At 42.6% G+C, this 16,614-nt stretch overlaps 1 protein-coding gene across 1 annotated transcript; it reads left to right on the top strand.

Moving 5' to 3' along the window:
* The first annotated feature begins 10,757 nt into the window (after positions 1-10,757).
* On the top strand, positions 10,758-16,355 carry tyrp1b (tyrosinase-related protein 1b). Its single transcript, XM_070856619.1, has 9 exons — positions 10,758-10,801; positions 11,718-12,076; positions 12,343-12,451; positions 13,191-13,404; positions 13,732-13,936; positions 15,155-15,322; positions 15,609-15,788; positions 15,881-16,027; positions 16,109-16,355. Exons 1-9 carry the CDS (start codon positions 10,788-10,790, stop codon positions 16,312-16,314), a joined length of 1,602 nt encoding a protein of 533 aa, XP_070712720.1. The 5' UTR covers positions 10,758-10,787; the 3' UTR covers positions 16,315-16,355.
* The last annotated feature ends 259 nt before the right edge of the window (positions 16,356-16,614 follow it).

Here is a 16,614-nt window from a genome sequence, read left to right as displayed (position 1 = left end):
ATGTGCAGGTGAGGGGAAAATGTTCAATCTGATGACACTTATTTTACTCACAAAAAAAGACATAATTTGTTACAGTGCAGGCAGGTGACACAGGAGTGACAATGATACTGCTGGTGTCAAATAAAATTTTGGGATTGCACCAACTGTTACGCAAGATTAGAAATGTAGGTAGCTCTGGCTCTGGCATTTAACCTTTACCACATTGTTGAAAGATGTTCTTTTGAAATGATGATAGTGGACAGGTTTCCTGATGTCCATAGGTCTTTAACTCTCCAGCTGGTTCTCTTGAGAGAGTGAATATTGTCAATAATCCAAGGGGATGGTTTAATCATCGAGGCCAATCTAGTTTTAATAGGGGATGTTAAGACGGTGTTCATTAAAAGATTGCAGCAAGTGGTCAAGATCACAGACTTAAATTAGAAAGTGTCCGAAAATTCTGCAGCAGATGGTTAAAGATGCACAGGCTAATGATACACAGGCAGGATAAGAAACAAAAAAAAAGTCAAATAAAATACAGTTATGATCAGTAATAAAAAGATTGTCAGAAAATAAAGAATTAATATTCAAACCATGAGTTAAAACAAGGTCCTGAGTATTCCCTCTGTTGTGTGTAGAGCTTGATCTGTGTTGAATGAGATTAAAAGACTCTTAAGGGACTAGTGCGTTAGCGTGCTGTCATTTACTAATTAGAACTGAACACAAAGTATAGGTGAAGCAGATGGGAATGTTTGTTTTGACAGACTGACAGTGCCATCCCTTGAGCCAAAACACTATCGTGGTTAAAAACTGGGCCGCTCAACATCACCCAAGCCACTATTACATAAACTATTTGTATACAGCACTAAGTTTGTTTGATCACCTCAGTCCTTCATTCTTGAATTCTTAACTTACAGCGTAAGGATCTATGTGCTTCCTTGAATTAACGCCAGCATCAATTTCAATCTATTTTCCAGTCTTAATGGACAAATTTGTGATTGCAAAACACAGATGCTTAATCTCATACCTGGCTGCATTCACTGAGAAACACTTCAGTCCAAGTGCTTGTTGTGCACGCTTGAGATGTCTCAGTGACGTTAACCTGGATATGAATATAAATAAACTGCTGCAAAAATACTCAGCTGGGGATTTTTCATTGCCTCTAGCAATGCACAGTGGCTGACACTGTACATTTACAGACAGATCCCAATTAATGTATCACTTACTTCCGATTTCCGTGTATTCTGACACTAACCAGGCCATTGTGAGACTGCAGACACACGCTAGACATCATCCATGTAACATAAACATTCTTTGTATTACATAACATGATAGACATGGATGTCTCTGTTAGATAACCTAACAGGTAGAAACCACGAGGCATCACTGTGCTGATCTAACCCAAGCTACACTGTGCGCAAAACACTGCTGTCATAGAAGTACAGTGTATAGTGTAGTAGTAGAAAGAAAGGCCATTTAAAGTGATTGATAGAAACACCTGCAACACACACACAGAAAGGAAACAATTTTGCACATGTGTGAAACACTAAGTCAAGAGATTGCTATTTTTTGTCAGGTGGATTGTGATATTATTATGAACTTTTGCTTACAATATTTTTGTGTGTCACTCAGATCTACTTTCTCTCGCTCTATGTCAAGCCCTAATGGCAGCATCACTCACGCCCCAAACTCACAGCCCACCTATAATTGCTCCTCCGGAGTTCATTGTGTGTGTGACATGCCGCCCAAGCTTCACCACAGCCCTTGTAAGGGTCTCCAAAGCATTTAACACTTTAGTGTCACTTTACAGCCCCCACCCCAACTCCCATAGGGACACCTGGTGGTACGCAGACACCTCGGGGTGGCAATATTTAACATGGCGATGTTCGTTTTTTCACCCTCCCTCCTTTCAGCGTCACCTGCTAACATTGCCCTCCCTGCCCAGGTCCAATTTACTGTCCAACCATCCAGAGTCCACACACTCAGTGTATGTCTTGTGGTGGTGTACACACTCACATTTGACATTTGAGCAAGACTGAAGGAACGAAAGGAAGTATAGAGTGTTTTCTTTGGAGAGACTGCGATTGTTTTGGAGTATATTTTTTTATGTTTCCTCTGACAACATGGAGTACTGCTTTTTGAAAGGAGTCTTTGTGATATTGTTGATACAACACTGCACGTCTGAAGGTAGGCTGCCATTATGCATCTAGGTTTGATTATCTGTGCAATGATATCTGTATTTTGATGAAAAGAACCTGCACACTGACTTCAAAACAATTTTGTTTTCACAATTTCCAATAGCCTTGCACTTACATGTGATATGTGCATAACCATACTCCTTAATACATTCACCATAATAAATGAGTGAATTGATGTATGATTGAATGAACAAATGTATAAGTAAGGATGAGTAATGCATCACTTACATAGTAAAAGAATGAGTAAAAAGTCAGAATGGTGCTATATTTCTCATGAAATGATTTGGGGTGATTCTGGCATTATAATCAAACATGCGATTACCATAACCCTTTAACTTCACTGTGTAGTTAAAATCTCTTCATCATTAATATCAGTACAATTTTCCAACATAATACACAACCAGGTTTGTTTACGGTTGCTACAAAACAGAAAATATGTGATACTATCTCCTTAGATCTATCCACCTCCATCCAATCCTCCACAGCGGTCACCCTCCAAGATGACCGGGCCTTACCCCAGGAATCAGAGCTGCCCCCTGCAGAGGTGGTACCCGTGATTGCCCCCCCTAGCCTGAAGGAGGTGCAGCAGGCCGTGCAGGAGGCCTCAGAGCAGGTGGAAAGTCGTGGGGCAGAGGAAGTGCTGAAGGAGCTGCTGGAGAGGGTGGTGGAGGCAGCTATGGGCCAGGTGGAAGGAGGAGCTGAAGCGAAAGCAGATGAGGCAGCGGTGCAGGAAGAGGCTGAGGAGGATGCGCTATTGGCTGAGCAAGGAGAGACTGAAAGTGACACAGAGGCAGAGGTGTTGGAGCAGGCAGTGGAGGGGGAGGCTGAGGGTGAAGATGTGGGCGGTGAGGGGGGTGATACTGGTGATACAGGAGAGGAGCAAGAGGTAGCAGAGGTTGATGCATTTGAAGATGTAGCCGAAGAGGGGAAAGGAGATGCAGAGGGTGAGGCTGAGACTGCGGCTGGATCTGTGGACGAGACCACAGCAGTTGTACAAACTGGAGGCAGAGAAGCAGAAGGGGTGGAGGTTATCGGTGAATCTCAAGACACTGGAGTCAGTCAGGAGGTTGTAGAGGAAACTGTAGCTGCTTCTGAAGAGACAGGAGGTTATTTGGCTGTGGAGGAGGCAGGGGTGGAGGATGCAGAGAAGCAGGTTGTGTTGTCGGAAGAAAAAGGAGCAGCTGAAACAGAAACACAGGAGGCGGAGGAAACTCCGGCTGTTGTGGAGGTGGCAGCAGGTGGAGAGCCAGAGCAAGAGACTGTAGTAGAGTCTGACCACAGCCTGCCGGTGACTGATGTTGAGCAGATAGGGGAAAAGGAACAAGCTCTGGGGGAAGAAACTCAGTTAGATGAAATGGAAGGTGAGGTGATAGTCCCGTCTTCTGATTATGAGATGGAGACCACACAAAATGTAGTGGGAGAGCCGGTAGAGGAGGAGGAAGAGGTAAACACAGTGAAGGATGATGAGGGACCAAAAGTAGAGGACGAACAAGGCCATTTAGTTGTGGAGGGAGGAGCCGCAGAGGAGGTAGCAGCAGAAGGTACAGCAGAGGAGGGTGAAAGACATGGAGAGAGTATCATTACGGAGGAATCAGTGGCATCTGTAAATGAGGGACTGGGTGACCAACAAGCAGGAGAAGAAGAGCAGATTGCTTTGGAGACCTCACATAGCAGTGAAAAAGAGGATCAAGGTGAGAGATGGTTCCAATAGGACAAAATGCAAGAATACCGGGGATGTGTTCGTGCAATGCATTTGAAAGCTGGCACAAATAGTCCAGGCTTCACTGCGGTGGTCTGACAGTGGCACCATGCCCTGTGCAATCTACTGTACAAACAACATCTGAAGCCTTAAAATCCAAATCTTCTTTGTATCCCATTTTACTAATTAGCTCCAAGTTTTAGCTGCCCCATTCACTTTACTTCTAGCACCCCACTATCTGTTAACTAGCTGAAATGTTAAATATGTTAAACACATTCATAATTTGGGTCACAAATACCTAAAAACTGCAATGGTGTTTATCTTTAAACATTCTGTTGCATTAGACTCAGCAGCTTTGGTTGAGCTTGCATTGTTTGCATCTTAACCTACTTTAAGAGACGAAAGCTCTTAAATGAGGATTATAAACCCGTTTAACATACTTTACAATGATATTGGTTACCAGCCTGTGTGCTGAATAATGAATGTAAAAACAATCAACATTAGGTGCTCTAGTTGTGCTGGCTGTGGCATTTGGTTGGAAAATGAGCAAGGTTTTGAAATGGATTCAACAAACTTTTGACAGAAAGCACTTGAGAAAATGTTTACTCAGAATATCTTGACATGAACATTAATCATTTATCAGCTGGAACTTCTAAAAGTCTCTAAAAGCCCTGTGATTGTTGTGACTCGTGCAAAAACTGATATGTTCAAAACACATCTCTGCACTGTAGAGATACTGTGATACTACGAGTTAGTCTACAAATGTATACAAATCATGACCCACCTGCTACTCTCAGCTACAGCACATCTATGCATTATTCTACATTCCATAGGTCCACTCGACAAACCCTAAACCTTGGCCTCTTGGCTTCATTTTCATGTGTGTGTCACATACCAAACCCCTCTTCTAGAAGTGTTGGTGATCTCTGCCCCAGAGCCTGAAGATGGTGCTGACACCTCCATAGAGCAGAGCTCTGAGAACCAGGCTCCAACCCCAAGTCCATCCCTTGGTGTGGTGGAGACCGGTGAAAACACCCTTGGTGATGAGAAATCTAATCATGGCAGCACGACCATCACCCCTCCTGATGACCTTTTGCCACATGACAACGTTGTGGACCAACCTGCACTGGATAATTTTGTAAAGGAAATTCTAGCAGAACCCCCTCAGGCAGAGGGTGAGGAACCAGGGGAGGCCAATGAGCTGGTGGAAGATACAGCTGGAACCACAGGTAAAATGGAATATAAAAATAAATCAAAATATTAAAGGACAATACAGTATATTCCAGCTGACTCTTTGGGCCCATGTGCACTCTCCTAGTTTTCTTTTTTATCAAATTCTTTCCTAGTGTCTCACAAAAGAAGTTTGTGGGGATATGAACTTTAACATAAAAATAATATGTGTAATATAGTTCTCAAGTGCAGTTTCAGAACTGCATATGATGCTATAAATAAGTTTGGGTATATATTACAACAGATTTTCTGCAGCTTAAAACTTGGGTAGAATAAAGAAATAGAAAACAGATCATCATTGTGATTCTGCCAACAAAATATGCAGATGGCCAACTTGATGTTGTTCCATTTGAATAAGCACTGGAGCCACACACTGACTGGTGGGGGCAGACCGGAAAGTTGGGACCATCACGGCACGATATAAAATGCTATTGTCTGCCTCGCAAAAATGGATGAGAAGTATTTACTGTGTGCTCTTTCTATGCCACTATACATCACACACATACTCCTTTGAGCCAGCATAATTTGGCTGCAAGGCAGATCGTAAAGACAGCGGGAAAAGAGCTATTTTAATTTTTTTTCTGGAAAACTGAAATGTGATAGCGTAAATAGATGGGACGTCAGTGTGCAGCTTCTTTATGGGCAGTTGAGGGACAAATGATTTAATATAGTGCATCGGATTTCTTGTTTTTGATGGGTAAATTACTGTACATTCACCTCTGAATACAATGCCTCCCTCCTCCTCTGCCTCCTCTCTCTTTGCCTTGATGTATGTCTTCAGAGACAAGTGAGCTGGGCCTGGAGGCATGGAAGATTGGGGCTATTTCTGCTGCAGTCTTCCTGGTTTTGGAGACCATTGTCATCATTATCTATATGGTCAAATGTCATAAGAAAAACAGGTAAGTAGCTCCAGTTTCAGTTCACTTAATCTCCAGGAACACTCAAAAAAAAAAAAAAGCCCAAAATTTTCAGATGGACTGAAAGTACACTTCAAATGTCTTTTACTTTATATTGCTTCACTTCTTGCCAGAATTGCTTCCTGTAGCCTGCCATCCTTTGATATAATTTGGGAAGGATGAACTACATTATACATCCAGCAACCTCATACAGAAATAGATTTCCATTACAAGCCTAATCTTACCATACTGTAGCGTGATTTTTGTACTGGCTCAGTATTTTTTATGAATGGGAATTAGAATAATACTTAGTCTGTACCAACTATATCCCATTGCTTTTTCTCTAATAGCTGAAATAAGCCATCTGATTGTTAGCTGTAGTACCAACAGTGCTACAATCACAGATGGGACTTACAGCAGTGCTGGTACATGATTGTCTCTGATGTTGCCCAAGCTGCAGCTAACATTTCCACACTGATAGATGATGACATGAGGAGATTGTGCACAGTATTGGTTCAGTATTTCTCTCACAAAAGAGGCTGCTCTTTCATCAGTAATATGCTGCACTGTTTTTTTTTTTTTTTTTTTTACTATTTTTCTACATGGCCCAATGCAACATGTAGTTAATTTGTAGAGGGGCAACAGTCAGATACAACGGTAATATCTGAGATTTTGTGTGTTTGTATATGTGTGTATGCAGCACCCTGGCCCTACAGCGGGCATGTGAGGAAGGGTGTGTTGAACCAGAGGCAGCTACAGGAGGTGACTGCAGTGACGACACTCTTCCTGCAGGCAATGGGGACACTCAACAGTATGTTCATACATCTAAAATCTACAATTGTTACGCAGATAACTACATACATAAATTCATACAGATGGGCTATAAATTAAAGAAAAAGACAAGATGACAAGAAATGTCAAGTCTTTGGAGCTCTACTGGAGGGATGAACCACACTCTTCCTAAAGATATTTCCTCATTCTGTGCTTTGATGATGGTCGTGGAGAGCGCTATCTGACACATCAGTCTAAAATCTACCGTAGGCGTTTCCATACTGTGGTGATTCATGTAATTTGAATTCTCATCAAACTTCAGTGACCCCCCCCTACAGCATTTATGAATATACTTGCACTTTTTTTTTTACGTGTTGTAAATTGAAAATTTTAACTTACAGAATGAATTAAATTTAAAATTAAATAGAGTATAAATCAGACAAAACATCTGAATACTGTAGTGATAGCTCGCACTAAATTTGATACATCAAAGACAAGGATCTCATTGTCAGTTTTCATCAGCTTTCATCACAGATTGAACATAAGGACAGAGATCTCTAAGCTTTGCTGTGACATGATCTGACTGAGCTCAGAGAGTACCTCTCTGCTAGGCTCTTCCTTCCTTTTTTGCTACTAGAATCTTATTTTATGCTTGCAATGAAACTGAATTTTACAGTATCTGTCTCCTTGTCACTAACACTCGCCGAATGTCAAGCTTGTCCGTTGTCAGCCGACTAAATGTGGTGCACTGACCTGAAATCTTGTGGTTCATAGGAACCACCAGTTGTGTGCTTCTCAGCTGATTCCCTCCTGGCTGTTTTGTAAGCTATGTGCTCAGGAGGCTGCTCACTGGGTCACATGAGAGTGTGAGTCCCGTGAACCCAAAGCATTACTGGGTAATACCACTATTTTTCCTAATCAGACTAGCAGGCTTGGATCAATAATAAGCCAAAGGTGCATGTGCGTGGGGCAGTGACCATGTGAAAGTATGGGCTGAGGATGTGTGTAAAAAATGAAAAGAAAACGAGACAGAAATCGAGACAGACATTGAGGCAGTCTGTGCATGGAAACAGAACTCGTGCACACACAGAGTTGCGCGCATGTGATCTGATGAATGTATGTCTGTTGCTTGTGCAATTGAAAGTGTGCAAGGCACAAAGAAAAATCTGATGCATGCCTAGCACAGACGATAACAAAGCAACACTGAATTATTAAACAGTCGACAGAGTCAACTTGAAATGTGTCCTTGTTAAGAGACTTTATAGCAGCAGTGACAATCTCGTTGTCATTGAAAGAGGGAATCACTAAAAACACTGCCAACAAACAACAAAAGTCACTAGAATACTATTTAAAAGTCACATCTTTAGCAGCAGTATCAACGCAACAATAAAGGCACAAAGTGCTGCGCCTTGTACATACAAGGATGCCTGAAGCCACGGTGCAAAGCAAGGAAATGCACTGAGTGTAGATGAACTGTGGAAGCCTCATCAAAAGCCTCATGGAGATCATGTATATTCTGGAACTTAAATTGTTCTTATTTAGCTTTTTGAAAATTAAGGTGTGTGATACGTACAACAGGTAAAAAAGTGGTTGTGATGAAATCTTCAAAGATATCAGTACTCCCACATTTAGTATTTTAATATAGACCACTCAGAATTACATGTATATTGAATATGGAAGGACAAAATGGTAGGTTTGTAATCACATGAAAGGACTGCATCTGACTTTGGCTGCGCTACAATCCTGGGGCAGACCAGCTGAACCTGCATTCCAGTAGCTATTGAACAGACTGTCCTTTATTTCTCCTTGAGATTTGACAATATGTTGCACCATATAACAGTGCCACTTTTCTTTTTAACAAAGAAAGTCTGAATTTCCTAAAATAAATTATTCTAGAAAATATTTAACATAAAAAAGAATAGCCCCAACCTAACCCAGAGACCCTAGTACTTCCATGGGACCCATTCGGTTCGGGCAGGTTGCAGGAGTCTATTGTGCACCATGGCATATTCACAGCAGACGAATAAAGTAACGAATGACCACAGTGCATTCTGGGTAAGATGTAGCCCTTCCGCACACACGCTTTACACACCTGGAATAACACATAAGATGGCGGTTTGTGTACCCTTCAGGGTAAAACCACTAGGTCGTGTTAAAACGCATGCAGCACTTTTATAAATTCTTTCATCCAGGACAGCGTCACCTGCAATTAGTCAATAATGTCAAGTGATCTATTTATATCTAGGTGTGTCATTACCTCCCAGCGTACCTCCTTCCACCACAGTTTGTAAGCTTCTCCATCTGGTGTGGAAGTCATTAAATAAACAGACCTTGCAGTGAAAACATTCCCATTTGCTCGCGGCACCATATTCAACGACAGTTCCATTATGAACACATCAAATTAAGTTGTGTTTGAATTTTACTTGTACCCTAAGTGTCCCATCAGAATGAGCCCATCTTTGTTTTCGTGTAAAGCAAAGCAGACTTTATCCTCGTTTGTATCAAATCGCTTTTAATGCATGCACTCTGTCAGTGATTGTTCCTGCTATCAAACTGCCTCGTCTTTTTTTCCTCGCTACAATTTATCCATTACTGCTGCTGCTCACCGGCTGCCACCTGCCATACTGTTCTCCCTACCAGGATAGCAGCGCTTGACCCATCTGATGTGGCTTCGACCCTGGCCCAAAACAAAGAGCAGCACCAAGAGGAGCATGCGATAGCCATGTCTGACCTCCCCCCAAGCTCCACAGAGGAGTCGGCCAACAGTGGACCAGGACCAGACTCCTCACAAGACCTCAGGACTTCCATTCTCTAGGGGGTCCAACTGTTTTGTGTGTTCCTACTGTATCTAGATAAAACAAAAAATGCCACTCAATCCCAATTTACCCAGACACCCAATGAATTACCGTGATTTCTCGAACCCTAACCAACCCAACACAGACTGCCTTGGATTCTGACTGTAATAACTACTGTAAATGTAACACATTTGTACTTGGTGTTTATGACTGTACGCCTGTCTGTATGAGTCTGTGTGTAAATTGGAGGAAAAAGATACAGTAACACATTTGGCATGTGAATGTGTGGAGGTAGAAGTGTGCCTTAACTGGTGAGCACACTTGTGTGAATGAGTGAGTGTGTGTTGATAGAAGTGTTATGAATCTAGTTTGATGTCTGTAAGCTCTTTAGGCTAGAGTGAAATTGTTCAGAAATGTTTTTCATACTGACCACCATCAGTAATACTGTACAAAGCTATTGAACACAATGTAAAAGGGGCAGTGGGTATGAACAATTTTATCAGCAATTAATTACGATTTATTCACATTTGCTTTGGTGGTACCATACCTGCACACACTATACTACAAGGACAAAATGATTTTTCATTATTAAGATGAAGTTTAAAACTTGATTTGGATTTTTATTCTACATAACTCCTGACATTTGTATCATCATTTGTGATTTGAGCAGTTACCAAATTAAAATGATAAAGTTGAATTTGTGCTTTCGTTCTCGCCTCCCATTATGGATGTTTCTGTCGTTACTATGCAGGAAATGGCTTGAAATTTTTTGATCATTTTAACACACAAATGAAGCAATTAGAGGGAACAAACAACTAATTTGTGCGCACAAATGATCACGTATTTTTCCCCAGACACCTGACTGCATCCACATATAACAAACAATTACTATGTTGGTACTTGGTAAGTGAATAAATCTACATCAAGTATGACTTAAGCACGAACGTTATCTCACAGTTGAGTCTTTTATTGTGTTCATGACCACACAGTCTGGTGTCATTTGGGTTGTGATCACAAGGCATATGAATGAGAAGCACTTGAACCCTCAAGTGTATCCATGTGTACTGTGTGTCTACTGTCTTTGTGCGTGTGTGCGTGTGCATGCGTGCGTACTTACACAAGCTTCACGAAGGTCCGGTCATGCGCTCTATTCCTATTTAAGCCGGGAGAGGGGAATGGGCCGACTCTTGGGGGGTTACAGTTCTGCAGAGAGAGGAGCAGCATGCACAGTCAGAGGTAGGGGAAACACATAACACTGATGCTTTTAACATAATGAACTGTAGAAGTCACAACCAGTGTGCAAGATTGTTTCAGCACTCTTTACAAACTGAAAGCGGACATGAGACTAATGTACAATTACGCTATTGACAAAGGACAAAAATCTATTTCAGATGAGCATTTACAACAGTCTGCTGTATAACAGCCACGAGGCACTGGCTGAGTATTATCATTGAGCATTGCATTCAGTCATTCATAGTATTCAGCATCTCTGCAAAAGAAATGTAAAACACTTTTTTTTCTGAGCTTTTTTTGAATTTGTACGTCTTGAGTGGTTATTATCATTGTTTTGTTGTAAAATAATTGTTCCCGCCAAATTATTAGTCAGTCCTTCATTCATTTCTAATCAACATGCTTCAAAAGACAAGCAACTCTAACTCCAAAAAAGGTTGAAACAACTCCTTTCTTGCCGTCTATTGTTGAAAGCATTTCTGAACTTGTAAGAGTTGAAAGCTAATGGCTTTGTGAATTATGAATAATGACTCGTACTGCCTGCAGGGGCGTGTTAGAAGTGAAGTTTTGGAATAATGTTAAGACAATTGGCTTTAACAAGAGAACACAAACCGAGTGAGTTGTTCTTGAGCTTAATAGAGGTGTATGTCTGCAGTGTATTGAATTTTTTGTTTTTATCTTGGCAAATGTGTGCTGGGAAAGACTTCAGCCCTTTACAACCCTAAACATGATAAATGGTTTATAAAAAAGATGGATGGATAGATATAAAACCATAATTCTCAGCATGTAAAATGTGTCTCCTCTCTGTGTTTCTAAATTCTTAATCTGCTTCACTCTCACCTTCCCATCTAACTCAACTCTTAAACCTCTTACCTAAAATACTCCCCCTTCTTTCACCTTCCCTCTCTCTGGGTTTTGGCAGCATGTGGAGAGCGGGTCTCCTGGTGGTGACCCTGTGTGCCACCCTAACGCTGGCCCAGTTCCCCCGGGAATGCGTCACCCCCGAGGGGCTGCGGAATGGCCAGTGCTGCCCGTCTCCTACAGGGGCTGCAGGGGACGAGTGTGGCTCCAGCACAGGAAGGGGTCAGTGTGTGTCCATCACAGCAGACAGCCGGCGCCACGGACCCCAATACCCTTATGCTGGACGTGATGACAGAGAGAGGTGGCCGCTGAGATTTTTTAACCGTACTTGCCAGTGTAATGGGAATTTTAGTGGGCACAACTGTGGCCGATGCCGACATGGGCTGACTGGACCGAACTGTGACCAGAGGATCTCTGTGGGTAAGAGGATGGATGAACTGGCAATCTAAAAATTCAATGTCTGTCTCCTGCTGTACCCTTTAAGATGTTAGTGGGCCTAAGATGTAGGAAAATCAGTCAAGGGAATAAAGGCAGCATTTATTGTTAGGGAAAGGAAATGTCTATGTTAATTTTTAATAACACTTTTCTTTCCTCTTTTCTTTTGTTACTCCCACACCTTAACAACCCCTTATTCTCTCTCTCTTCCTGCTCTCTTGTGTTCCTCCACACCATTAACCCCACTCTAGTAAGGAGGAATATCATGCAGATGAGCACAGCTGACAAGCAGGCATTTGTGAACGCTTTGGACCAAGCTAAGAGGACTGTCCACCCCGATCTGGTCATCTGTACGCGACGGTACATATATATAAGCATATGTATTACATTATTCCAATCATTCTGTAGACTTGATATAAAAAACCTAATGCTAAGCATATTTAACTGATGAAGTAATTTCAAAGAAAGATCGATCTTTACTCAGCCAGTCTTTGGTCTCATATCAAGACTGCTGGGTTCTAATCCTGCAGATCCTGCAGGCTCCGTCTAGCTGAGTCTGGCAGTTGAAAGCAGAACTAATATAGCTATGGGTGAGCCCATGCTGTGTTTTGAAAATTATCAGTGAAATCATAACATTTCTCATGGCGGCTTTCTGTTTAAGCTGCAGGTGAAAGAGCAAATTATCAGTTTAGGCAGGAGGAAAGGGATTTATAATCTAACAGTGAATAAATCTGTGAATAACCTCCTTCCAATTCAGTTCAGAATTATAGTAGATTCATTTTTGAAGCGATTCTTCTTTGCAGGTAGAATACCCCTTTTAACCTCCTAATAAAAATGAATTTCTTCTGTATTTAATGGCCACGCCCAGGATCTTAGCAACAGGCCTAGAATTTGAAGCTAAGTCCCCCTAGGCAGCTACACACAGAAATAAAATGTACATACACTTGCTACCAATTTGTACTTCAACTAAAAGCATGTATTCTCATACATCAAATCAACCAACACAGGTTTGGATTGCTGTTTTTTCATTGACAAGCAAATAAAAAAAAATAAAAAAACCAAAAGGTTATAATTACCCTGCTGTTCCCCTCATCTGTAGGTACGAGGAAGTGTTTGGGCCCGATGGCAACACCCCGCAGTTTGAGAACATAACTGTTTACAACTACTTTGTTTGGAGCCACTACTACTCTGTCAGTAAAACCTACCTGGGGCAAGGCCAGGCCAGTTTTGGAGGCGTAGACTTCTCCCACGAGGGCCCGGGTTTTGTCACCTGGCACCGTTTCCATCTGCTGCAGCTGGAGAGAGACATGCAGGCGAGTAGAGGGAAAAAAGGGGAAGCAGAGGAGGCTTCTGGGCTGATGGAGTGATGAAGGAAGTGAGGATGGGTGAGGGGATGATAAGAGGAGGAAGGAAAGAGTGAGGGGACTGGAAAAGATGGAGATGGAGCAGAGAGGTGGAAAATGATAAAAATAAATGAGGGAAGTGGTGAAAAAAATTAGAATTAAAAGTGTGTTCCAAAAACTACGGTGTTTCATGAAACTGTAATATATACTTAACATATAATATTATATAAATATATTGATGAGATGACCAGCTGTCTTCTTTTCTTACTTTTCCTTTCTTCCATCTACTGTATGCAGGACATGCTGGGTGACCCCACCTTCGCCCTGCCCTACTGGAACTTTGCCATCGGCGGCAACGAGTGTGACATCTGCACCGACGACCTGCTGGGAGCCCGGAGCTCCTTCGACATGAACTCCATCAGCACCAACTCAGTGTTCTCCCAGTGGAGGGTCATCTGTGAGAGTGTGGATGACTACGACACTTTGGGTACCATCTGCAATAGTAAGGACAGTTGCAGAAACACACACCATACTGCACTGTGGAAGGGAGCCGTGTTGATATACAACATAGTCTCAGCTGCATCAGAAAAGAGGGCAAAGAGCTCATAAAGAGAGCATGTAGAACATAAGCTGCTATAAATAATACCTCACAGCTGTTGTGCTGCATTCGATATTGCCTGCTATTACTACAGTTTGTTTGAAACTACTCGACTTGTTAAACAACTTCTTCCAAGTTGCTGGGTGCATGCGAAGCACTGCATCTTAAAATGCTGGATTTTGAAACACTTTTTGATACGGCAAGCCCAATTTTGCGACACAACACATCAGAACGCACAGTAGTTTTCAAGTGTTAATTCCCAGTGGATCAAGTGGTTCAAACTAGAATAAAGCAATGCTGTTTAACACAGTCATAAGCTGGACTTGAGGTGATCAGATTTGCAGGGATTGGATCTCATTCCACACTGGCACCAGATTACATTAAAACACATTAAGGGCGGGGGGGTCCTTTTTTGAACAATTGCATACGTATAAGAATAAAGCTGAGGTAACAGGTAGAACATGTGAGTGGCCAACGTGCGAGTGATGTGTCTCATTAATCCCCTTAGAGAGTCATGACAGGCCTGGTATTTCCTGCGTCAACAAGCAACGTCTCCTTAAATGGGTTAGGGGGGTTGCCTCATTTGTGCATGTGCTTGTTGAAGACAGGAATCTAGCAGTCTACGGGTTCCTTTGATCTGAGGGAATAATCTTCAAACAGACAGACAACTCAGTTATGTAGCCTTCTGTTTATGTGGTTGTGTGTGTGTGTGTGTGTGTTTGTGTACATGTGGGAGAGAAAGCACAAAAAAAGGAAATAAAGTCATGCATGCAAGAGGAAAAAAAAACTTTTGTTCAGACACAGAGCGCTCACTCACTACTGTTGACTTTTAGTGAATAATTAAAAAAGAAAACTGCCATCCTGTCATGTTTAAGATGGATCAAACTGGTCTAGACTCCCACATAGAATTAGAAAGTAGTTAAATGATACAGCATTCCTAATCATCTGTCTTCTCGTTTCCATCAGGACAACTGGCCTGACTCTGAACTACAATCAGAGTTACCCTTCAGCCAAAAAACTATAATGGTTATTGTTCAAATTATCTCTTGTCTGAGACAAGAGGTAATTATATTTCACTTGAATTAGATAACATTATCTCTGACCTTGAGTTTTATCACCCAGGCACGGAGACAAGTCCCATCAGGAGGAACCCAGCGGGCAACGTGGCTCGGCCCATGGTGCAGAGGCTGCCACAGCCCCAGGATGTGTTGGACTGTCTGGAGCTCAACGCCTTCGACACTCCACCTTACTACTCCACCTCCTCAGAGAGCTTCAGGAACACAATTGAAGGTGTGCAGTTAAAGCGTTACGGGTCAGCACTTAAGATTTAACATCCTCCCATCAAGCAAAGGGGGATATTCTGCTGCAGCCGGGGCTCAGCTCAGACTTCAAAGCTGCTGAAATGCTATGTGACTGCAGAGACACGACACAACGCCAGAAACACACACATGCACACACAAACACTAGACCCTCCACCCACATGCACATATGGTTAGCTCAAGCACAACATTTGTTGTTCCTAATTTTGGCAAATCAGAGCTGTCATTTAATAGCTTTGTTGTTCTGCATTTTCTAGGCTACAGCGCCCCCCAGGGGATGTATGACCCGGTGATCCGTAGCCTCCACAACTTGGCTCACCTCTTCCTGAACGGGACGGGCGGACAGACTCACCTCTCACCCAATGATCCCATCTTTGTCCTGCTGCACACATTCACCGACGCAATCTTCGACGAGTGGCTCGGGAGGCACCAACCGGGTACAAGCAAGGCTGAACTAGCTGCAGATACAGAAACACAACTCACTCAGAAGGATGAATACACGGATGAACCTATTTTTCCCATCCTGCAGGTGAAATAGTTTACCCCGAGGAGAACGCTCCAATTGGGCACAACCGGGGATTCAACATGGTTCCTTTTTGGCCCCCTGTCACCAATGCTGAGATGTTTCTCTCCGCCCCAGAAAACCTGGGATACTCCTATGAGGTCCAGTGGCCTGGTGAGGAGCACAGTGCACACACATTCACACACATCCACAGAACCCAATGACCCCTGATGACCATCCTCTCTTTTCCCACAGCTCGTGCCTACACCCTGTCTGAGATCATCACCATAGCCATTGTGGCGGCTGTACTGGTGGTGACAGTGGTAGGTGGTGTCATCGCCTGTGCCGTGCGCGCCAACTCCTACCGTTCGGCCGAGGCCCTGGAGCCACTGCTGGGAGACACTTTCAGACGTTACTCAGAGGATGATCGCAGGTTGGACAAATCACAGTCTGTTGTCTAAACCCACGCCTTACTAGAGAGCCCTTAACATGTTCATGCATTTTTTTCTTTTTTTTTTTTTTTATCCCCCTACTTCTTCTAATAAAGTTGAACTGGTTTTAAAGCCAAAGTCTATGTGTCTGTCTCAGTGTATTTGCTATGAATTGTGGGGCTTTCGTATGACACATTGAGCAGAAGAGATCAGACTGCAGCCAAGAGGTCAGACAGCCTGGGAGAGCTCAGCCTCTAATGAATGGGCAAATTGCTATTGGTATAAAATATGGGGGACTATTTCTCCCTTTTAATGACCCTCCTTCAGCTC

The sequence above is a fragment of the Pempheris klunzingeri genome, chromosome 3 (assembly GCF_042242105.1).
Source record: "Pempheris klunzingeri isolate RE-2024b chromosome 3, fPemKlu1.hap1, whole genome shotgun sequence".
Lineage (NCBI taxonomy): Eukaryota > Metazoa > Chordata > Actinopteri > Acropomatiformes > Pempheridae > Pempheris > Pempheris klunzingeri.
The sequence above is the reverse complement of the archived record's forward strand: the minus strand, read 5'-3'. Positions and strand labels throughout refer to the sequence as shown.